This window comes from Homalodisca vitripennis, chromosome X (assembly GCF_021130785.1).
Source record: "Homalodisca vitripennis isolate AUS2020 chromosome X, UT_GWSS_2.1, whole genome shotgun sequence".
Classification (NCBI taxonomy): Eukaryota; Metazoa; Arthropoda; class Insecta; order Hemiptera; family Cicadellidae; genus Homalodisca; species Homalodisca vitripennis.
Genome location: NC_060215.1, coordinates 139263511 through 139289135, shown reverse-complemented (window position 1 = coordinate 139289135; position 25625 = coordinate 139263511). Strand labels below are relative to the sequence as shown.

Here is a 25625-nt window from a genome sequence, read left to right as displayed (position 1 = left end):
CTCTAGGTGCCTCCAACTTTTTCTTTATGGTTATTTTAACATTCTAATGTGATATAATTCTACGCTGGTAAGAGCTAGCTGTAGTTAAATGACCTTGACTTACCCCCATAAGAACAATGTTAAACCTCATACTTTTACGCCCCTATTTTTAATCGCAGCCTAATAAACTTTCTCATGTTAAATATATAACTAATATGTATCCAAACACTGTTTACTTTTATTTGTGAAGTAACATTTTTTGAATGTTTAAACGAAGTACGAAAACGTAAAATAATTTTATAAATAACATTTAAAAATGCCGAATATATAAAAAAATATTTTATGTATATTAATTATATTTTTTAAATGAGACATCTCACATATTCTATGACTAAAAATGAGGTTGTAAAATTGCATGATTGTAAATTAATGAGGTTTAACGTTACTCTTATGGGGTAGCAATCAATATGTTCACCAGTGTACTTTCTTAATAACAATGATACAGATTGTTATCTTGGTTTTCATTACTATTTCAGTAGTTAAAATAACGAAGATAAGGTTTAAGATTAAATAACGAAATAATTACATTCTTTTTCAAAATGCATATGTTGTAAATTTTAGGAAATTTAATAACTCAGTACCTATTGTTTAAATCTGTTATGTACATTTAAAAAAATATCTATTAGATATGTCTAATCGTTCATTAAATGTTCCAGTAAATTATTCAAGATCTTAACCTGAAAAAATTAAAATATTACAATATTTGTGTGTGTTTTAGTGCGTTGTTTGATTAATGGTCAACTGTGGTGTACCTTTTGGTTGAATGGTCAATCGAATTTAAAACAATGATTTTAATGTAAAGCGTAAAATAGCATCTTGTCAGTATTAAAATCAGTTTCCTACAAACTTACCTTTTGTTCACCAAACATAAGTCTATCTCTCAAACTAAGAACCCTGCAGCCTAAACTCCACCATTTTTTTCCAAGTTTAATGACCTAAACAACATACAGTACATCCGGACCCAATTTTACCGAATACCAGATATATCATCTGTACAATTTTATAAAAAAACGTACAATTCTCGCGTAATTTATATAAAATCATAATAATGTAATAGGGAAACAAAATGTTGTGATCACTCAAAATTTCATAAAAAAACTTTAGCCTATTAATTAAGGTTAAGTGTTTAGTAAGAGTTAACTTTCTTTGAAGGTTATTTTTGACGATGGATTGTGAAGGAAACAGGATTTTTCCGGACATTTGCCATCGTTTCAGTGAAACAAGTAATCAGTAACACTACGTTTCGAGATCTGCAATCTGATCCTTCTTCAGGTAAAAAACTAACCTAATACATATTTACAAATTATTTTAACCTAGTTTGTAATTATGTATTAGGTTAGTTCTTTACCTGAAGAAGAGATCAGATTGCAGATCTCGAAAAACGTAGTGTTACTGATTTCATGTTTCATTGAACGATGGCAAATGTCCGGAAAAATCCAGTTTCCTTCAAGAGGTAACTCTAAGTTGAATAACGTGTAACCTACCTTAAATTATCGAGTTTAACATTAGACGTGAAAATGGCGTAGTGAAATTGTAGATTTTTGATCATGCAGAAATTGTATAGTAATATTTTTACTAACACAAAAGAGCTACACAACATTAACACAGTGTATTACAGAGAGAATGAAAATAAGATACTGTTTAGAAAAACATATAATGTAAAAACTGTAATGCATAGTTACAACTCAGTACTCCAACACCTTATTATTTTTGTTTTACGTTTTAAAAGTAGGTTTGAATCTATGTGTTTATTAAAGCCCAATATTACTGAAACGTAAAATTAGAATATATAAAAATTTGACAAGATGTCAAATCTGATTTATTTTAATAACACTAGCTCCCATTTTGGCCCTTTTATTACCGTGTTTAACGTTTTTCACCGTATTGTTACCGAACAATATTTTTAAGATTCAAGTCATCCGTAATGAAATGGATACCGTTTAAGCTATTTGTGGAATATAAATGCTTCGAAAAATAAGAACGATACAAAGTTTTACGTTGTCTAGTCAATTATGCGGGTTTTTGTAAACAATTTTGAAAATTATTAATGCATTTATTACCGGACATTTGTGAATCTTTGACTCCCGAGAAGAATCCAACATAGATTTTAGACATGGATTAAACTCCGAACTTCTCATTCAATAAGACGAATTCGATCGTGCACACTGCAAAAGGTACATACCTGAAGAAATCGGACGCGAGCAATGTAGGTATCAGGGTAGTAGAAACACTCACACTGCATGTACTGAGCAAGGTAGGTATCAGGGTAGTAGAAACACTCACACTGCATGTACTGAGCAAGGTAGGTATCAGGGTAGTAGAAACACACTCACACTGCATGTACTGCCGACCGTCACATACGTAATACAGCGCGTGGACACCTCGACTGTAGATTTGTGATAGCCGCTCTCTTATCTGTCAAGGTCACCTGTCCCTACCACTGAATGACACCTGCTGCTTATCACACCAGTCACTACTGTCCACCTCCGTCTTCTGGAAGTTCGAAAACTCTAGAAAAATTATACTCAATTCTGTTCGACTAAAATTGTATATTTTGCTCACGGTAATTTACTTCTCTACATTGCGGTAAGTAGTAAATTAACTGGTAAAACTCTTGAAGTTTCAACGGTAATCGATGCTTGGTATAGGAAGAATTCCTCCAATTTCGAGGGGTGCATTTGTGCGATGTAGAGTTCTTGAATTTGTTGGTGTAACCCAGTGAGAAAATCTCGGAACCAGGCGTTGCGTTGGGTTGTGTTGGAGGAGACGAAAAGCTGGGAGTAGAAATTCTCCTCATAATCACCAACAAGACAACGATATGGCATGGAAGGAGGTTACACCAGAAGAAGGGCCATGCTGGATAAGGTTGAAAGCTCATAATTTGTGCACCTTCATTGCCACGGTTGGCGCCCTGGCTTTATGAGTTACGTCAATAGTCTCACTTTTTCCTTTCACTTTCATACTATTAAGCTAAGCGGCTTAAACTAAGCCATTTGTGTTTACCTGTCCTTTTGATTTTCTGGCCTCAATCATTTTACAATCAAAACATTTTCAGTTATTGTGTGTGATCTAATTATTTTTATCTAATGGCTACACTGAGGATATACCATAAACTAATAAAATGTAGTATAGAGGTTTCGCCTGGCGTTGATGCTACACAAAATGGCGGGCGTATATTAAAGCATTTTTCTCTGTATACATGGTAAAATATTCGAACAAGAACGAAACATTTGACTGGAAACTGTATCTCAACTGTATTTTACGTTTTACAGTTCCATATAGTCCAGTAAACATGCTTGCCGAGTAACGTACAAGAAAATATAGAATATTGTATATAAAACAATTATTTATCTCTTCTAAAATTCCGTAAATAGTTGACGGAACCACAATACTAAACATAAGTCAAAATTTATTCACTCGTTAAAAGACCCTGAGATTAGTAAAATTAATCATTCGAGTATCTTAAAACAAATCTAGGCCAATTAATAGCTTTGAATGCTTGACAATAGATTCAATCAATTATATCATTTGAAATATGGCTCAGTTGGAAAATTGTAAAGTGCAGAGTGTAAAAAATGTTTGGTGTACCTCTTAGGGAAAATGCAATGGCAGCAATGAAGGAAATCTAAAAAAATTCCGGATTTCCATTCTATTTGAAAAACCGCAGAAATAAAGAAAAAAAGCAAGGCAGAAGAAAAGTCGGCCGAAAGAAGACTAGGAGAGGACCGAGATTATAAAAGCTGTGGAATGTTTTAAGGTGAGATAATACATTAAAATGTACCTAAGTCTTTAGTTCTTGTAATTTTTTGAAACTTTTGAAACCCTCTTGGGACCACTTTTCTGAAACACCATAACAGATATAAAATACAAATTTAACATAGTGATTTTGTATGTATGAAGGAAACTAATTCGTTATAATTTCTTATGTATACATATTTTTTGAAATAAAATGCAATTAAACAAAAATCATATTGTAATAAATAAAAGCATTGAAATTAAATCCCTGCGTTGAAGTGTGCATAATGAAGGTGAAAAATTCAATAATAAATGTGGAAAATTCTATTCTGGTATCTACAGAAGTTCTTGAAAAAACTGGATCCAAATTTTGCCAATTTATCTTGAGCAGTATAGGATGACAAGCTATTATTAATCTAAGATTAGAAAACAGTTAACACTACGTTATACGCGACGTGGGGATTCCTTTTTTTGTACTGAGTCAGAATACTTATTTTTTAAGAGTGCGTCTCGAGGACATCTTTCACATGCCCCTCTTACACATCACCGTTACAGTTTCAGTTGGCCTTGAACATTTGGAGTCAAAATATAAACGTTCAATTAATTGTCGTTTAGCGTGGTTTCCCCGCCCTTGCGTGCTGCAGTGTAATGGTTTTGTTTGTGAACTATTTTGTTGTTTTACTGGCTTTCCATAGCTTTCTGTTTTAAGTTAATATGACGTTGGAAAGAGAAGAAAATCATGTTAAAAATGTAATTATAAAATTAAAGAATGAAATTGCGGGAAAGCATTTCGGTGTTGGGGAATATTAAAGATGTGAGGGAATCCTCGTCTGCGCTTGTTGTTGCGTTACAAATCGTAATGTAGAATAAAATGGTAAGTTAATTAATTTTAGTTGCTTTAAAGTAAATTAAAGTAAAGATGTCTTATTTTACCAGTTGAAGTTAGGGCTAATAAGCCCTCTCTAACACTTAACCTGGGGCCCAACGGCTTAAAGGTGACTCCCGAACCACCACCAATGGTCTGGCAGGTGGGCTGCTTGCAAGGACAAGATCGCTCAGCAGTATTCAAGCAGATTCAAGCAGCAGTAGCCAAGCTCGATATTGCTTGATACGGTTATCTTGCGATAACCGTTGTACCCGCTACACTACGCAATTGGCAATGACTATATTACATATACTAGTGTATAAATCATATTGTAATAGCAAGGAAATATATTTTACTTTTTAATAAACATATATTTTTAAAAGGGAACAAAAGAAAAACTGAAAGTGGGGGAATCCCCGCAGCGCGTGTCACGAGTGTTAAATTCTGCACGTCCAAATTTTGTTTCAAAATTGGGAAAACCCCAATCTAACGATATTTCATAGATTTTTTTAATAAATAAAACATATTCACAAGTAGTTAATAGAAGACAGATATTGAGTAATTAACTAATTAGTATTACTAATTATCAATTGGTATTACTTTAATACTAATTAGTATTACTTAAGACGACTGAATAATAGGAATTTAAGACCTTTCTCCTCTATTTTCTATTTCCGTATATCTGAAACAGAGTTCATTTTAATTCTTTAAAGATAGTAGGCAAATCCTAAATTAGTGCAGTAGTATACATATAGAAATAACTCCAACTTATATCTGTTCTATTATATGCATACAAGAACGGTAACTTTAAAAACTGCCTGGTGCAGGAAGTAGGATATGAATCCTTTACCAATTGGGCCAAACTACTTACACGTACTACAAAACTTATATTCCCCCACATTACTATATGGAATTATTCTGTGGGGTGGCTGTGCAAATACAGATTTTCAAAAGATTATTTATACTGCGAAAATAATGTGTTCGTATAACCAATCATTTGGGTTACCGAGAGTTATGTAGAGAATCCTTCAGGGAGCTCGAATTACTGACACTACCTAGCGTGTACGTCCTTGAGATAACCATGTTCTGCCGTTTCAAGTTCCAACTGTTGCAGGGCATGGACGTTCATGGGTATGATACAAGAACCAACAAAACTGTACAGTTGATCAGCATAGACTGCAACTCCAGGAACGTCTAACATCTCAGGTTTAAAAATAGCTTACCGAAATATATAAAATCAAATAATCATCCTAAACAGTTTAAGTCACAATTGAGAAATTATTGAATTAAAAGAGCATACTACTCTTTGGATAAATTCTCAGAGCATAACAAATCCTGAAGAAGCTGAATGGAGTGCGCACGTAAGTAAAAGATTTGGTTCCTACATATATGGATAGTTTTATTTGTATTTACCCCAGTTTTAAACATATTAAAATAATAATTGGACAAATATATAATTTATATTAGTTATTAGTTTTAGTGACGTATGTCATAGAGTTTTTAATGTCAACGACAATAAAGATTATTTGATTTGATATATGCAGTTTGTACTATTATTTGACTGATGTAGACTTGAATTTTAAACATTAAATTACTCATTCTAAATTTCTGTTGACTTAATCTCGGCAAAACAAAATGGACAATGCGACTGCTGAAATGGAGTGACAGCGATCAAGTATTTCGCCAGTCATGACAAAGGAAAGGGAAAGGAACATTAAGTCCAGCATATTTTGTTAAATGACATTGAACTTCTCCGTCACCAATAACAAAAGTGATGTTATTTCAGAAAACTACGGCACTATTTCACCACACTGATTGATCCCCGCCCAATTGCTATATTCTGCGGCAGCCCCAATTGCTTGCAGGTTTCAGGTTTCCTATTTCGTATATATGGCAATGGCTCTGTCACACAGTATTACTTTTATTGCACATATTGTTTATCGTAACGAATGATATGTTAAAACTGTAATAAAATAAAGCAGTTACATTTACCGTACAAAAGTTAGGATATTAATTTTGTAAAACCGATTAAATATTCTATACGCAATTCGTAGAGCCATGTTGAATGTAACTTGTGAATAGCTTAAATGGTGATTCTTAAAAAGTTTACTGTTCAATAACCAGTAAAGTCGTAATGTTTCACGTGAGTTCTCTGAACCATGGATGTTCCGTTCTTGTCGGTACACTGCTGAAATTTCATTCCATCTGAATAGTACTGTGACAAATTCTATTTCTCAAACAGATTGTGCGATCAAATGCTTCGTTTGAATATTTTCTTCTTTTTTAAATTTTGGTTACACTCATTTAAGACACCACTTCGAAGAGAGGGAAAGTAGAAACAAATTTGTATTGCTCCACGAGAAGAGTTAGAAATTTGAAATAGAATTATAGAATATTTTATGATCGGGGTTTTTTAAGTATGTTCATGAATAATACTGGAGGAAGTTGAATATTTTTTATTCATAAATACTGTTAATTATCCCTAAGGAAAGCATTATTAAAAAAGTGTGGTTTTCTTAAGCTGTATTTAATTTTTGAATACGACTTCCTGCAGTCGTAAATGAATAAAAATGTGTCACTGTATGAAGCTATATATATCTCATTATGTAAAGATTTCATGTTTTTATCTACTACCGTTTTTATTCGGGTGGGATTACAAAATTAAATTCCCAACCTTGAGTACATGTAATACCTAGAGTGACCAAACATTTATTCTACTTTTTGGGCCTTTCAGGGAAGTTACATTAATGGGCCATGAGTAAAAAAAAATAAAAAATATTTACCGACCAAAAATCTATTGCATTTCCTTAACATGGACATCATGTAACAGATGAAGGCCGTTCCTGTGCACCATCTCCTCAATCCATCCTCAAAATCACAGATCCAGCCGGTTGTCAAAATGACCCCTCAAGATCCAGTCTAATTTGGTAATTTAACCAATGGTGAAATTAATTTTATACTTTAGTTTAGTGGAACATACCGAAACTTGTCATGGAATCAACCGCACGTTCTCGTAGGTATTAATATATAACAGTCAATTATAATAGACTTAATTACAAATTATACTGTTTTAATATTTAATGACTTCGGTTTTCTGGAAACATCAAAAGTCTGGAGAAAAACTAAATAGGAATACAAAATATGTTGGTTAAGGTGAATTAGCGAAATATAAATTTCCAAATGAAATAATAATGTTTACAAATGACAATGCGTTGTAATTGTATGATTGTTAACTGAGAGTGCATGTTTGGAGCATCTCACCCATGGGCTCTTGAGGTGATATCATCGTCTTGTACCACGACACGTCATATCGTAATTTATGAGGGATCGGCTATGATTACGATCTGCCACGATAATGCGAGGACGGTGAGTAACTTGGGAGTGAATTACGTGATGAGGACCCGATCTCACACATCGGGTATAGGAACTGTGGTCCTTACCCGGCTTTCACAATGGCATTAATTCCGTGAGGAGTGGAGAGAAGATCATAGGAGAATGTCAAGAAAATGTTGAATGGATGAAAGCTGCAGGTGCATGTCTGGGTGAAAGTGTGAGAGCAGTGTCGGTGCGGGGTGCCGGGGGGGGGCACTCCCTCATCCGAGTGGATCCCGGGACTGGGCACGGTGTCCCTGGTTCCGCAGTGGGTCCTCTCCCCTCGCCAGCTCATCGTTTGTCATCTCCAATTAAAACAGCTATTGTTACAAGTTCCTTGTGGCTGAACTATAACACATCCTGACATATAGAATGTGTAACACTGAAATACAGTATTTCAAAATATAATAACTGCATTTTAGTAACCACTATCTAAGGCTGAACAAAATCGAACACTTTTTGGTACCAATACATATGCGTGGAAGTGCAGTTTTGAAATCTGGTTGTGCAAAACCGGATGTGTTCGCCAAGAACATAAAATAGTCTACCTATTAAAAGAGCCTATACAATGTTTCAATTAATAAGAATACCCAATTTAAAAAATCTAAAACTATTAGCAAAGCATTCTGTTTACTGAATTTTTAGAATTTATTAATTATCCTCTTTGATTTTCTAATTCAGTTTGCAAACAGTCAAACCATAACAATCGGATCATTTTTAAAACTACGTTTTATACTGGCCGCACATCTTATCTAATTTTAAAACGACGGCAATTTTATATCGGTGAGGTGATGTGTCACGAAAATTCTCTGGAATAAAAATAACTCACGAAACAAAACAGTTAGCTGGAAAGTAAATATAGTTTTGATATGTCATTGCTTTCAACTGAATGAAAGATAACTGAAAGCCTCATTGTTACAACTCTTTTACAACAAAGTTTAAAAAGTAAAATATAATTTGCTTTAGTTACTTTAAATCTAATTTCAACAAGTTATCAAAAGAGTTAATTTTTTGGCATAATTTTTCTTGTCTACTGATCTGTATTGCATTTTTAGGTTTATTCTGAAACACGGTAAACACAAATAATCTTTAGTTTTTACTCCTTAGTTACACCGTTAAGATCAACGAGCATGCAAAATAATTAAACTATTTCGGCAAAAAAATTTGAAGTAAAATTCGCAAAGAGAGAGCCAGACGCTAGGAAAAGGGCAAATGTTAACAGGTATTTTATCTTGATCTAGAGCACATTCAATTAAATTGTTGATATAATTCCAGTGCAAGCTGTAATCTATACGCCATGATAGTTGATTATAGTAACATGTAAAAAAACGATGACACATTAAACTATTTTCAACAATTTTCAAAATCGGTTCAGCCTAGTCGCGTATGTTCATGAGATTAATGTGCTGATTAATAAGTGCCATTAGAACCAAAGGTCAAATAAGCTACTATCATCATGGTAGAATCACACAAGACTCCGTGTACACCAGAATAGCATACTATGGGTTTACATTTATTTTATCCAAATTTTCATGATGAATGTTGTTCTTTTTTATATCTTAGGTGATCGAATAATGATGTCTTTCACTTAAATCAATCATTTGCTACCATCGATCAGGGTGTACTTGCAAATTTTGTTTATAATTATCAGTCACTATTTTTTATTTATGGCTAGGATACAGATGGCAATGGTTTACATGGTCTAACTTTTTCATTATTTTAGTTTAGCATCTTGAGTAGAATTATCTAATTCTTGTCTAATGTTTGTAAAAATGGAGATATGTCCGATGATATGTAAAAATAAATAAATACCCTCCTTGCACCGCAGAATCTCGACATTTGCGGTTAGCGATGTTACATCCACAAGGTTGCCCACATTTAAGTAACACACCAGTTTTAGCTCTACCCAGAGTAGGTTTAACTGGAAGGTTTAAACCAGCCGGAAGTAAACCCTCCTGGGAAGGCTATTTATATGTATATTATACCATATGCATATGGATAATGACAAACTGTGATCATGATAAAAACGGGAAAGAGGGCGGTATCGCTAGATTTTGTCTTATAATGAGCTAAACTATTAGATTCGTGAAAAATACGAAAGCCCATTATTGTGAAAATTTATATCATGTTAGAACTAAGAGATTACGTTGTTTTTACTAATAGTGCCTTCCTTCAGCAGTAAAACGATTCTACAAATCCCTCAGTCTCTCACGTTGTGTGGTTCATGCGGCATCTGTTATGTGCTGTGTTATAGTTTATCCTCATGCTGACCAATCTGGATATACAGGCACACACTTGGTAATCTTTTGGCGTACGTATATTTTATTAGGTGTTGTTATTTGTTTCTATTTCCATTATATAATAGTTTCACTCCACTACAGCCATTATTTAAAGTATATAATATAATAAATTGTATTTTTACAATTACTGTATTAAATTTAATAAAACCATTAACAACATTTTTATTCGTTCTTGGATCATATCAGTTAATTTTTTTAAATTTTTCCGGAGAGGGGGCACCCTGGCCCCCAATTACGTAAAGTATATTACACCCCCTTGACTGATACCAGAAATCCTTGCTACGTCTTCGTAGACGATTAAATTAAGAACTAAATTAATTTGTACAACTTCAAATCAATCAGATATTTAAACGTTTGATTATATACTATGCCTTCTTGTACACAACCCAGAGCCCTCACTCAGGAAATAACGTCAACAAGTAATTTAACGACCCGCTGGTCATCCGGGAAGTTTTAGTTAGTTGTTTTCTCTTTTTTTTATAAAATTATCTGTCTGTCTAAACTGCCCGTTTAACTCATTCCCTGAATTAGATTTCCTCCTTTTTTACTAATACAGCGTTTTGATAGTAAATGGCACTTTTAATTAATTAAAATATGTCAAAGTTGACATTGTTAACACTTTTTCTCACACGCACAATTACTCCGTTTATGTATTCGTTCTGAAACCAATGTTTGACATTTGTTGATAATCACTTAGTACGTAAAAAACTAAATTGGTGATTTGAGGTTACTGTATGTAAAAAATCAAAAAATTATTTCTGTTCACGCAATAAAAGCACTTAAATTTTTAATATTTGTAAATTAAAAGAGAATGATGAGAATTATTCCGTCAGTTATAAATTTATGGATATTCCATCAATATCCCAAAAGGTGTGATTGTACAGAAAAACAAAAATGCCTATAGGTTAGATGTAACGAGAGGTGGTAAAGGCTACCGTATGTACTGTTTTAGTTTTAGACAAATATATGGTAATTTACCTTGCCAATAGTTCCAAAATCCGTTTTTGTAGAATTATTACTACATGTTCCGGGATGAAAGTCCTATTTATTGTCGGATGTATAAAAACGATGAGGTCAACGTTAAAACATATAAAAATGGCATATAATAAAACGCCAAGATTCAATAAATAAGACATAGAGACGATATATAATTTACTGTACACATATAATATGGTAGGCTTTCCGCACAGCCACTTACCCTAAAGGGTCGGTCGACAACGCAGACACTGAGGACTGAAGGTCCTTCCGCTACTTCCTGGTCCGTTCTTATCTATTGGAGTCTTATCAGTAGTTAAAAAAGTATTCTTGTGGCCGAGAATCGTGTTAAAAATATAATAGGAACTGAATTGGAGCTTTTCGTTTAGTATTGCACAATTTGGGCTTCGTTTTGAAAATGTTTATAGATTTCAGGTCAAATTCCGTTATATGCCCCCAATACCTAAACGTTTTTCAATGAACTTAGAACGTTATAAAACGATGTAGTTGAGTAACAGAACTAACATTATGCCCCCAACGCTAATTTTTCATTTACGGACGATTATAATGAATTACAATTGGTTAGCTAAGAAAAAAGGGTACTTACGTATTATATCGACCACACCCTTCCATTTCTCCAAACACAAAAATTCAACAAAAACAAACATTACATAAAAAAAACTAAACTCTTTATTAAAAAAAACACAAAACTTATTTTTATTCTCGATCACACTCCGCCACCCAAAGTGCGAGTGCCTCCGGCCATCAGCGCAGGCTCCGGCAGCCCGCGCTGATGTCAACGAAAGAATATCATTAAAATATCAAATTCTAGAGGGGCTGATCAGAAATATAAATTGAATTGTAATGGAAAGGCAATTATGTACCGTGTAAAAAACTTAAATATTCATGTGATGCCGCACGGCCTGCCGTAATCAGGATTCTCGAGAAAGATAAGATAACAGCGACAACAATACCGACCGCAATACCTGGAAATGCTTGTTGATTGATGGAATGTTAGTTCTGATATCAACTACATCGTTTTATAACGTTCTAAGTTCAATGAAAAAAGTTTATGCGGTGGGGGCATATAACGGAATCTGACGAGATTTCATATTCTTCCAAATGTCAAGTTTCTGGCCCTTATTGCTTACGTGTAAGGCAGACTATTATCGATGTCGAGGTTATTTTCAAAAAGATGTTGGAAGAACGATGAGTTTGTTTATTTGCTTGTGAGTTTGGGCGAGGTTCCTTAAATTTTGTTTTAAATGCCAGACTAGTTTGCCCGACGTAATTGCTATTACATTCCCCACAGTTTAATTTGTACACACCAGTTCTGTCAATTGTTTTCTTGATCACATTTACCTTTCTATTTAATATATTACGTGTTCTATTTAATGTTTTTAAAGGCTCATATTATGTCTGATTTGTATAAACCTGAATATGGGACTTTCGTCCCGAAACATGCAGTAACAATTCTAAAAACTTGAACCTTAGGACTGTTGACAAGGTAAGATAACATCTATTTGTCTATAATTACAATTGGATTACAATTACTAACATGGATTTATATTAGTTTTACTTAATTACGAATTTTCACGTATTCTTAAGATTAAATTTCATAATTTTATCGCAAAGTAGATATATTATTTGTGATTTCAAAGGTACTCTTCACAAAATTACGATTAACAATTATTGTGAGAACAAAATTTGTTAAATGATGTGTCTGAAGGTTATGGAGAGGGAAGTTTTGTAGGTAAACATAAGGAACTTTCATAAACGCAAACAATCAAAATTTTTTTAGTAAAAGCAATACAAAATAATTTTTAAGTGTATATCCATTTATGGAAAGTTTATTCTTTAGTCCCTTCTTCAAGGCAAAAAGAACTCGTGTTCTTGGTCAAAGCTAGAATTTGACAAGGAATTGTACTAGAAAGTAAAAGGTTACAAATATTATTTAAATTTGGGGTACAAATTTGACCGTCTCTTTTTTCGGAGTGAAGAGTAGGTCTAAGGAGACCTATTATGCTAATTCTAAGCTGGCTATTACAGGTATACAGAACCAGAATATCATATTTTTTAAAGTAATAAATCTAGTTTATTTATGTCCACAACAAGTGATTCTGAGCAATCACCGAAAATCAGTTTTACGGGTTCTAAAAATTCCAGATCCCGTATGAAGATTTCAGGGAAGGCTGTAGTTTTAAAAGCACATTTTAGCGATATTAAGGATTTATTCAAAGATAATTAAGTTCTCGGGCCACTTTATATTGGTTTTACTAGAAACTTCAAAACTGTAGAACTTGTTTTGAGCGAGTTAATTTCAAGTACCTATATTCGGAATTTTTCTTATAAAAACATATTTTGTTAAAATGTTTATGCTGGGTATTTTTTAAGTTCTCTTACCCTAAATTTTTCGATACTTTTTCAAATATCGATTCAGAGGCACCACTGGTCATTTTTGGAAAAATATTTGGGTGCACATGTCTGATATGCTACTTACCAATTTTCCAAACACATCATACGAAGTTGGGTTTAAACAATTTTTTTTGTATTCGTAACACTTTTTGTAACAAATACGTTTGATTGATCCAAAAAAAACGTACTATATAAATACCGATCGATCAGTATCGATATCCTCTGATATAAAATAAATAATAGAGCAGGTGGCTTCCTTACAGCTCAGCCTGTTTATAAACCTGTGTAAGGTGTATCAGTGATTATGTAGTCTGAGATACTATGAGTACTGAGATTTTCCACACGCATCTCATTAGGAGCAGTGAAAACATTCAAATCGTTTAAATGCCAAAAACAAAGAAAGCGCTCCTTAAGTTGTTATGTTGTCCTCAAGGACGTCGATCCATCTGCCAGTCAAAACATAATTAACAAGGCAGCAACGGTGGTCATGGATATGTGTTTATAATGACCGACATTAAAGCTACCACAGGACGACGTGCCAGGTGCTCTTCTCCAATCTCGTTATTTTTATGGGGAATTTAGTGAGCGTTTAAAACGCGTATTAACTTCCTCGTCGTCAACACAGACGTGTGTAAATGTCACGCATCGGACGAACTAACCTCTGTTCCAAACTTGACAGTTATTTCACAATCAGGTTATTTATCTGAGGTTACTGCGATCAGTGGAAGTAACAAATCAGTAACTAAAGAATGATTTAGAATCATTTGAATAATTGGAATTCCAGAGCCTCAGTGAAAAACAGAAGCTCGTCATATTCAAGTGATTCGAGTGTACTGCCACATTTGCTACTTGTAGTGTCTTACTGTTGAATCAGAGGACTGCCACATTTGCTACTTGTGGTATTGCCTTACTGTTGAATCAGAGGACTGCCACATCTGCTACTTGTAGTATTGTCTTACTGTTTAATCAGAGAATTGCCACATTTTGCTCACTGTTTAATCAGAGGACTGCCACATCTGCTACTTGTAGTATTGTCTTACTGTTTAATCAGAGAATTGCCACATTTTGCTCACTGTTTAATCAGAGGACTGCCACGTTTGCTACTTGTATTATTGTCTCACTGTTGGATCAGAGGTCATGTTTCAGTCTCTGGATTGCAATTAACAGTATTTAAATAGGTTTTCGCTTAAGTTTAGTCAGCAATCCAAATACAATATTGTGCTGACGAGTTACAACAAAGCAGTACTGAAATTGTTAAAATGTTTAATCACAGGGCGTCGACATAAATTAAAACCACAACACATTGTAGTAATGATCAAATTAAAATGTTCATCCAAGTGTGCATTTCTTTAGGTGTTCCATTTAACCTCAATTTTGACAGATCTCGGTTTTAAATTAATAATGTTGCACATAAAAACGAATAAATCAAAATCGAATATAGTAAATGTAAACCCTCCGATGATGATGTAGAGCAGCCAGTTAGGTTTATGAATGGGGTATTTTTAGAAGAGACTAATTCCACTGTTTTGAGAATATCTTATCATACTCACTTATCTCCTTAGATAAAGAACAACTTTCAGATAGAGAACCGACCTAGAGCTTGATCACATTGATAATATTTGTGCTACAGTTACCTCAGGCATCTATTCCCTGCACAATCTAATACACTTTCCATCCGCATGAGTTTTAAAAAGGGTCATGGCTTAATCCACCCACATTTAGTGGTATGGATTAGGACCTTGGGGTGGTTTGTAAAAAGATAAAGGGAGTAATTCTTTAAACAGTTAAATTGTAGACATTCGTGTGGGAAACCTTTCAAGGATTCGAGGGGTGATCGTGTACTGCAGATCAAGATGCGTCTTGATTCGTGGTGTGGACGTTCATCGATACGGGAGTAAATGCAGGGACAACCTTCGAACTAAGTAAAATAGGCTGAGGTTGTTTCCACACCCCCAGCAACCAGTTGTTTTAGACTAATATAACTTCTTGAGCGCATCACATCTTCCAATAACAACGAAATCAGTTTAAATCTCGTCTTTCGCCATTTTGGTGTTTGGTGTTTTAAGTCGGCACAGTTGCGTTTACGAGATTCTACAAAGTGTGTGAATTCTTTCTTTAAAGTTTTCTAATGCCGATGGAAGGTTTTGAAAGTATAGTAGGATTTCAGACATTTGCCATCGTTATATGTTACAAAATGTATAACATCCATTTATCTCTTCTTCTCCCAGGGTCTCTGATTCGTTCGCCATTTTTAATCTGATTCCAGTGGTCTCCTGTTCCATAACTCATAATTCACATTCTATGTGCCCTCTCTCTTGCTCAAATGATATTTTGTATCAATACCATATTATATGAATGCCACTATTATAATATACTATAAGTAATGAATTCTCCCACCCAGCTACACAAAATTATTTATTTTAGAAAATATTAATGTAAATGCATGGTATCTATATTATTGTAAACTAATAAATGTAATAGTTTTTATAAACTATGAGGTTTGCCGACAAGTCTACTAGATTTGGGAAATGTTGTAATTAAATAAATAACACCACATGTGTGTAAACGTCTTATTAGATCCACCAATGTGATAAAATGTTTAGCGATTGTGTACAATTTAATATTGTAAACTATAATCCAATAGAATGTTATTATTAGCAGTAAATAAACAAACGTTAAGATCCTGCAATCGTAAAAAAGTAATTTTACAAAGTAGTGATTTAAAAATATTGAGGTCGGGGTGTTCTGAAAAAATTACAATTATCGCAGTAACGTGCGAAATGTCTGTATTTAAAAATCTCAACATTGAGTCAATTGACAAAAAAAAAGCATGTAACCAATTACAGTATCTTAATGATATGGTACAGTCTGATGAGGTGCAGTTTCTTTCTTCAAGGACCTTGTAAATTAAAATGTGTAAATTGGTGCTAAGGAACTGTAAAAAATTGCGAAAATATGCTTTCGATAGTAAAAAGTAAAACTAAAAGTGTAAAAAAATATTTCATTGAAACAAAACGTTTATCCTACATATATCTTATATGTACTATTTCTGATATTATCATTATATATATATATATATTTTTAATATTGTATATAATAAAAATACGGTACAGTAATATTTAAACACACTGTAGGACGATATAGGGTTTATAACATATTGAGACGAGACAGTAAGCAACAAAATGTAACATGCTAGTTACTTCAAATTCTTGTTAGAAGATAACGTTCAAAATAAATGATGTGGAACACATATATTTAGTAAAATCTTCCAAGCACTTTAAATCATCACAAATATCATCAAATTTACAACATTAAAACCACAACATGCACAGAGTGTACGTTACCATGTAAATATATAATGGACTCTTATTCCGTTTAGCACATGTCTGTTTGTATTTTCGATATTTCAAACGTGTAAAATCTTCTGTTGCTACAGTGTTGTATTTCCAACTAACTATTAAATTTATGATATTAGAATCTAACTTTTCCTAAACATATGTTTCAGATGTTTAAAAATGTCAGTATTAATTCGAAAGTCAAATTTAATAAATGACATAGCAGCGAAAGTGTAAAGTAACAAAATATTATCCCCGAAAAAATATTTGGTAAACATATCGTTTATACTTAAAAAAATATAAATGGTGATTTAAAATTGTGAATACTAATTTGAGTATTAAAGGCTGATAAAACATAAGAAATATTGAAGGGTCAAAGAGACCGCATTTTCAAGTATACAAAACTTCCGAAATGTCACAACTTTGTAAATAGGAATTTTCTTCCCCACCATTTTTTGGTAAATCATTGTCAAGAAAAACTTAAAGATTTGGTTAAATACCAAAGTATTTTTTATTTATAATGAATAGTTTCAAGTTCGGATCAAAGTAAGCCGCAATTAAAAAATTATCAGCGTTGCAAAACTTCTGAGATAAATATACAGGACAAAGTATTGGTAATTTTGAATCACGCGCTGAGTTTTCATTTTTTATGATAACTTCAACATCTTTCTCAACTCAGTAACTTAATTAAATTGTTTTCTCATAAACGTTTCTAATTCTAACCATTGTCACCTCTAAGTTTTATTTTGTTTCAAATGTTTAAATACGAGTTCGATATTGTTTTGAATGAGATGAAATTGTGTAGTTGATATCTTATAATGGATGAAAAACACGACCGTCTCGTTTAATGGAAAAAATGAAATTTTTGAAAGTCCACTGCCTTCTCAATGACAGATCACAAAGTGGTACTGCCATTTGTAAGTTCTTAGTTAGGGGCAACTATCTCCTGGCGACACGATTTTTTAGTGCTACACCGAATTAAATAACAACATTTCAAATAAGACTATTACTTTTAATATAAAGAGAGAAAATATCAATATGTGCAAGAGTTATAGCTTGAGGAAATGATTTTTTTACTAAGTTATTACCGAAGGAAATGTTTTTATAAAATAAATTTTAAGAGTTTCGTGTTTTTAAAAAAAAAACTATGGCACTTCCTGAAGATATAACATACATGCTATAACAAGGCAAATTTTTATCTTAAACCGTTTTTATTTGTGTTTGATTAAAGAATGCCCAACTTTACTACTTTAAATATCTGTATATCTGTAGAGTTCTCAAAAACACTGTTTTCTACTTTTTCTGTATTTAGGAAAGTTGTTTTAAAGAGCTACAAATTTAACGTATAAAACATTTCAAACCCAAAATCGGTTGCACAATCTTAAATAATTGAAACCGTATTTGAAATAGCTAACCAAATATGTAGAAAAGGTCAACTCTTTGGTATTTTAAAACCTATACCAAATTTTCAATTCCCAAAGTTGATTTTTATTAATTGACAGAAAAATAATAGATTATGACAAAAAAATAACATCTCTTTTAGTGGCCGAACACAAAAGTGGGTTTTAAATTACTCCTTCATACTGTCTACACTTTTTCGGATCTTCTCTAAGTAGTTATTATAAAAGACATTTTCGGATACTATTTTATCCTCAATTTCTTAAACTCATCTTTAGTTTAATATGGTGGCGTTAAACATGATTTATTAATATGTTTATACTGAAAACTGCCACAAACTTATTCGTTTATAACTCTTGTTTCCAGCTATGTAAAAGAAAATTTGGAATATATTATTATTTATAAAGTAATTTTTGTGTAAAAATGTTATATTCCCTTCTTCATTGTAATTTAATACTGAAGTTATTAGTGAATGTAATCCTTGGCAGACGGTTGTTTTATTACTTTTGCTAGCAGCAATATGCCGCAATCATCCAATATACTCTGATCATGTTATGTTATCGGATGTTATATTAGTAGTTTGTTATTTCTCACACTATTACCTGTTTTCGTACACCGACTTCTTCCTTTGCCTTTTCATCCTTAACAGACAGTTGACATACATTTTTAGTTCTTAAGCTTCAGCCGTATACTAGCTGAAAATCACCACAGAAATGATTACACTTTTTATAGGAATCAATAAGGTGGTTCTTCAAGGAAGGATATAAATTATAAGGATAAAAATCAATTATTTTTTAATATCATAAGGAGATAATTCACAGTTCAAATACTTATTTTCAGATATATAATGATAATATTAAACGTTTAGGTACTGCAGATCCTCTATAGTTATCATAGTTAAATGTGATTTATTCTAACACTTGATATTTTATTACACACATGATGCAAAATTATAATGAGCAGTAGTGCATATCAGGTGTTTCAAAATTAACCCCCCCCCCCCACCTATCAACAATTAACTGTTGAGTATTTAGCAGATTTCAAGCTCTTTTGAAAATATTTAGTAGCACAACCCCACTTCCCATAAATGGAAAATGATGGAGTTTTTATTTTTCGGTAGGGGACGGATAAAGAATTAAATGATATGACCCATTTTTTGATACAGTAAATTAATGAACTTGATGAGACAAAACTAACTACAATAAAAGAAATCAAATTCCCAACTACTCTGTTCAAAATGGGTCATGGTACCGTAAGAACAAAATGAAAATCAAAACTTTAATTGGACGTTAAAGTTTAATGCAGTTCACTAGGGAACTCTATTGTCACTATTGTTTTATTTCACTACGTCATCGAGATATTTTATTACATACAATCAAGTTTAATGCAGTTCACTAGAGAACTCTATTGTCACTATTGTTTTATTTCACTACGTCACCGAGATATTTTATTACATACAATCAAGTTTAATGCAGTTCACTAGAGAACTCTAATGTCACTATTGTTTTATTTCACTACGTCACCGAGATATTTTATTACATACAATCAAGTGTAAAGCAGTTCACTAGAGAACTCTAATGTCACTATTGTTTTATTTCACTACGTCATCGAGATATTTTATTACATACTTTCAATTTTAACGAAGTGGGGGCTATTAACTCTACAAATTAAGTGGGATGGAAAATTTTAGGCACCGGGTGTATCAAAATTGATCCACTAGAAAATTCTATATTTTGTTTGTATTTTTTGCATTTTATTAATGTTTTATTATTCTTATAACTTTTTATAGTCTTTTAATTGACTTCATCAAGAACCATTCATTCGTTCATAAGGGTTTTGATTTTATATCAACATTATTCAGTTCCTACTTATTAACGTTTTTAACACTCATCTAGCTTCTACTTGAAGACATATACAAACAATAGTCGTCAAATTCAAGTGAAAGTTTAATTAAAACTAGACTACTGTTTGTGATTTGAATTGTGTTGAACACAACTTATTCGTCTCTTAAATATTTCTTATTGTGTACATAATACTACTTACAGAAAAATATAATGCTAAATAGATGTTTTATTACAAACAAAACACTTTATATTCTTCTCCTGATACAAAAAGTTTATTTCAAAAGTTAACCAATTGTAGGGGCTGTAGACGTTCCGCATTTACTCTAGTAGTTTGTGAACGCTTTTTCATAGGGAGGTCAAGGATTGTTTCAGTTATATCAGTGGAACTTTCTGTTTTTTTTATTAAAAAGACTAATCTATTTCGTTTTTAGATTGTTTTAAAAACATAAAACTTACAAGAAATATGAAAATTAGACACAGTCAAAATGCTTCATGCCTAAAATATATTTCAATACGTGGACACCCACAGTTCAAACAATACATCATAAAATTTGAACGTGTATAGATAGTAGTGTTTGTAATATATGGTTCTTCAATTTTATATTCATTTGTGGGCTTTTAAAGTGAGGGGGGGGGGGATCATGGGATCAAGCCCTCTCCCCCCCCCCCCCCCCGAAGTTTTTAAATACCAACTTTAAAACTGCAATCAGAAGTTTTGTTTAAATCTAGACCACGTCTACGAGTATAATGCCTTAAAGCAAAATTTCATGAGGAAAATTCCCGAGGCCCTAATTTTTGAGGGAATGTTATATTTCATAAACCATCTAATATGTCAGCCCCCCCCCCGGAAATAATTTTGTATATACGCCACTGTATTCAATGTAAACTACTAGCACTAAACGCACAGAAAAAATTACTGATACATTTTAAAATAAACACCCTCAGTTTATAAGTACATGTTTTACTTTAAACTTTTTACCGTTCAAGTGTCATAATTACATTTAATTTCAATAAAGTCAGACCTAGAGTTTATTGAAATTAAACATTAACTATGAAATTTGCAAAATTAAATATATTTCTGAACAATTCTCATATATGAGCGCTAAGATGTATTTGACTGTAAGTATGTGAGCCTCCGTTACATACAAATAAAAAAACAAAACTATTTTTATCTGCATACTAAAAGGACCATCAACTTTTTCTTGCGTTATCCTTCTATTTATTTCTTCGGAAATGTCCTCAAAGAGAGAAATCCTGATTACGATCGTGAATAGTCATTTTAAAGATCTTAAAGGAGCAAAAGAAGAGGAAAAATAATTGTATGGGGCCACAAATAAACAACAATAGCCGTTTAACGATAGCGAATCGTTTGTATTAAAACCGTTTTCCTACATGAATTAGACATTTGAATGCCAATTTTATAATTTCTTCTGGTATAAACGTAAGTTACGAGGGAGTTATCCTAAAAACACATTTTTGAAATCACTTATAAACTTTGATTCAGTGCTCATAGTGCAATATTTATTTAACCCCAGTGTTTCTTCCTTCATATGCTATTACCTTTTTTGGGCTTGTTCAGTGTTCATATACATCTTTAAAGTACGCGATTAACTTCGCTTTTGTTTGCGTTTAAAAATGTCCACTGACTTTCCTTAAAACCAGTGTTATGGTTATGTTTAGAGTTTCATTGCTATAAAAATAAAGGCATAAAAACTTATTAGTCCTTTGACTCTTTGGGTACACCTTCCTTACATACTGTCTGGAATTTAACAGATGCCATTCCGGAGGGTAATCAATTACTCCTTTTATCTATATAGATGCGGTCCTGTAAAAATAAAAGCTATTAATCGATTTTTGAAGCCAATTTGCCTAGATTTGACTGCAGGACAAAGCCAAGATTGTAAAAGCTAAAATTTAATTTGACGACTCTCAAGACTCGAAAGCTTTTGATGTCCGGTGTTATGAAACCTCCACTACTTACTCGAGGCTGGAGCGAGCCGGTATGTAACTTACACAACACATGTGAGTGTGTAGTGTGTGTGGGGGGGGGGAGACAGGGAGCGGCCGGACTGTCGGTGCTTGGAAATTATCAGGTTCATCTTCACTTTCACTTGTTTATCGAGGTGCAGAGGCAAACGCATGGTGTAGCACGTCACTTGGCGATCAGGCTGCATACACACAAAGTGATCTTTGGAAAAGCAAAGTGCAATTCGAAAAAGTGTACGGTAGCGTAACATATTTATTGCAATGAGTTTTTAAAACTAATACTAGACTCAATATGCCTTGTTTTCACAGTTATTGTTAGTTTAACTTTGTACAACTGGCCACGCTATAGGATGAAGTGGCCAGTTTTATTTCTCACATACTCGATTTGTTGTTTATATCCGTATATGTATTTCAATATGGGAAATAAAATGTATTTATGTTATTACCTCCTCATTACAGGGTTCTATTTATATTAGTATAATAAATAGTGAACTAAAATGTTTTTATATATTTTATTGTAATACACGTGTTTCCGTATTCACCATCATCAGTGTGCATTAACCTCCGAAGCAAATAATAATCAACTAATTATAAACATGTGGGCCATTTAATTATATCGATTATTTAAACAAAACAGACTTAGTTATCTTGATTAATGAACGGGTCATATTCTGACCAATCCAGACAATCCAGAGCCAGACGGAAAATCTTTTTCCGATTAGAATTTCCGACTTTTACAGAACACAATGTGGCATATTAAATTACAGATTAATCGCAGAATGTAAAAGTGAAACACAGTTGAAATGTGTAATGAAAACATAATGGGAATCCAAAGATTGTTTTTCAAAGTTAAACTAACGAAAAACGTGAAAAAACACGGCTCAAACAATTCTTGGCCACACATGGTCCAAAAGTCACCAACATATAAAAAATAGTGGGAAATAGAGGTGTAATTGTAAATCCATATAACTCCTAGAAATTGATTAGTAATGTTTAAGTGGTTCAATAAAAAATATACTACCCATATTAATACTGCAGGCATATAAAACAACATTACGTCATATTTGGATGCGGCCCTAACCGGAAAACCCAACACCGCGTAAGCCAAAGAACTAAGATTACTAATCTCTAAGGGGAAGAAGTATATATGAAAACTTAACTATTCGCTTTTTTCCTTGAGAGTAAAAATTGGGAGGAAAAAATGTCTTGTTTTTTAAGGCATGCAGAGGCAGCTTATCAAAAAGTTGGCACACTCTGATATACAACTGAAATTGATCACTGATTAACAGTACTGATCTCAGCTTGGCCAACAGAATAAAAAAAAAAACCACCCAAAGACAAACCTTTCAAATTATGAATAAAAAATAACCTCACCAAAAAGACAGCATTAGATTATCAAAAGGTTGTCACAGTATGTGATATAGAAGTGTTCGCTGACTGGTCGTACTGATTGTTGATTAGTTCAGCCAATCACAAAACAGGTCTGCGCCTTCCCCTCACCTGCATTGTTGTGTGTGTATCTCAGATAAATATCTACTGCTAATGCATCATATTATATCGTTGATCGGTTTGAATTCTTCTAATCACGATATAGTCCTGTCCTCTTCACTCTCGAGGCACATCGCTTCTCATCCTTCGCACTTCCTTCGCACTTCCTTCGCTTCTCATCGCACTCTCTTCACATTTACGTGTATCGCTGGTTATGTAATTTTCAGTTTAAGATTAATTTAATTACGACCAGATTTTAAACGCGTTAACTGTGTTCTGATGTGGCGTAAACCAAAAAACGGAGAAGAAAAACACCAGCTAACTTAAAGTTCAAATATACATGAATGGTTTATTATTACTGATTGTATCACAATAATATAAAAGAAGACCTGGAAATGATTAAACACACACCAAAAAGCACAAATACCTTCGATCAATTTCATGTATACAGAGTAATTAAAAAAAGAACTGAAAGAATATCCTGAATGGTCAAAGTAACGCCATATTTTACACCTTAGTGAAATTTAATAAACCTCATTTATTATTTTTGTTTACTCAGACAGCTGACTGACTTTAAATGAGAGTCAACATGAAAGTTCTACTTGACGTCCAAATTCTAGACACAGTGAGGTTCTCTTTCATCCGAAGTTAGGATGGTTGCCCATAATGAAACATCATTTTATGTATTTGTTTCCTGAAAATAGTGTTGATATTTATCTTTTACGTATGTGATCAATGTGCAAAATGAACCAGCGACCCGAAAAGGGGGTCATAATAATAAACATATAATATAATAACAATAATAATTATTAATTATATTAATATATAATAATTAATATTATTACATTGTATATAATTTATATTATATATTATTTTTGTTATTATATATAACAATTAATATTAATAATATAAAATAATAAACAATAATATTTCCACATGCCCCCGTGACAGAAGATGATTTAATCTAATTCAAAACCGGTATCACATCTCTACAAATAAGGATTGATAAGGTAAGTAATCATTTATTTACGAATCAAACAATCAAGAAGTTCCAACTATCAGCCAAAATACAAAATATATGCCATCTTCTTAGTAAACACCCTTTGCATTTTGTAAAGGGCATTGGCAACATAGCAAAAGAATTGCAGTGATTCCAGAAGAGTTAATGTTGTCTGAACCTAGAGTAGAGAAAACTTGAAAAGTGTCCAGGATAGACATTTATTGGACTGAACCCAAGAACTTGGCATAAAACTGAAGAACCTGAGATGCAGGTACTCGCAGTTAAATCAACGAAATGGCACCAAACGAAAGTTTATGCCTCAACTAGAAGAGGGATGCTGGCCAATGGCGAAGTGGTGGGCTCACAATGGGTTCGCTGTTATTAGTATTATTGACGAATGGGTAGCAATTTCGTTACCAGAATGGCACGAAACTTAAGTACGTGAAATCTGTAATAGCGTAGCAGTAAAAGTCCAAATTTGTTGGTTCAGATTTATGTACCTTTCACGCCACGTGATTGCCGTTATGAGGCTGACATTTATATACCCACTAAAAGAACGAGGATTTATGGAAAGGCAAGCTGCATGTGTTTAAACGGTGGTTACACGCTCCTTGAGATCGGTGTTTGTTCCGGTAAAAGGTAAAATGTGGCGTGAACAAGGGATCTGGTTTTTGTCATTTAATTGGATTTGGTCGTGAGGGGAAGAACTTCGAAAATCATGGACTAGAAAATGTTATGATATAAGATGTTATTCATGGTGTTAAAATCTTAAAATGGTGTAGCCTGTTTTATTTGAGTAAGTTTTTTAAGATTTTATAATCACAAACTTAAGATGCCATCAATGAAAACTGAAAAGAGTGGAGAAAACTGTTT

The 25625-nt window shown here is 32.9% G+C and overlaps 1 protein-coding gene across 3 annotated transcripts in view; it reads right to left on the bottom strand.

Annotated features, from left to right (window-relative positions):
- LOC124369911 overlaps positions 1 to 25625 on the bottom strand; it is a 97009-nt gene that overhangs the window by 22535 nt on the left and 48849 nt on the right. The window contains exon 3 of one of the 3 annotated variants that reach the window (XM_046828086.1): positions 19037 to 19129. The exons of 1 other annotated variant lie outside the window; for it this stretch is intronic. In XM_046828086.1, coding sequence (XP_046684042.1) covers positions 19037 to 19098 — 62 coding nt within the window. In that variant the 5' untranslated portion in view covers positions 19099 to 19129. Of the gene's footprint in view, positions 1 to 2221; positions 2395 to 19036; positions 19130 to 25625 lie in introns of those variants that run through there. One more of the 3 variants, XM_046828085.1, reaches the window with a different exon arrangement.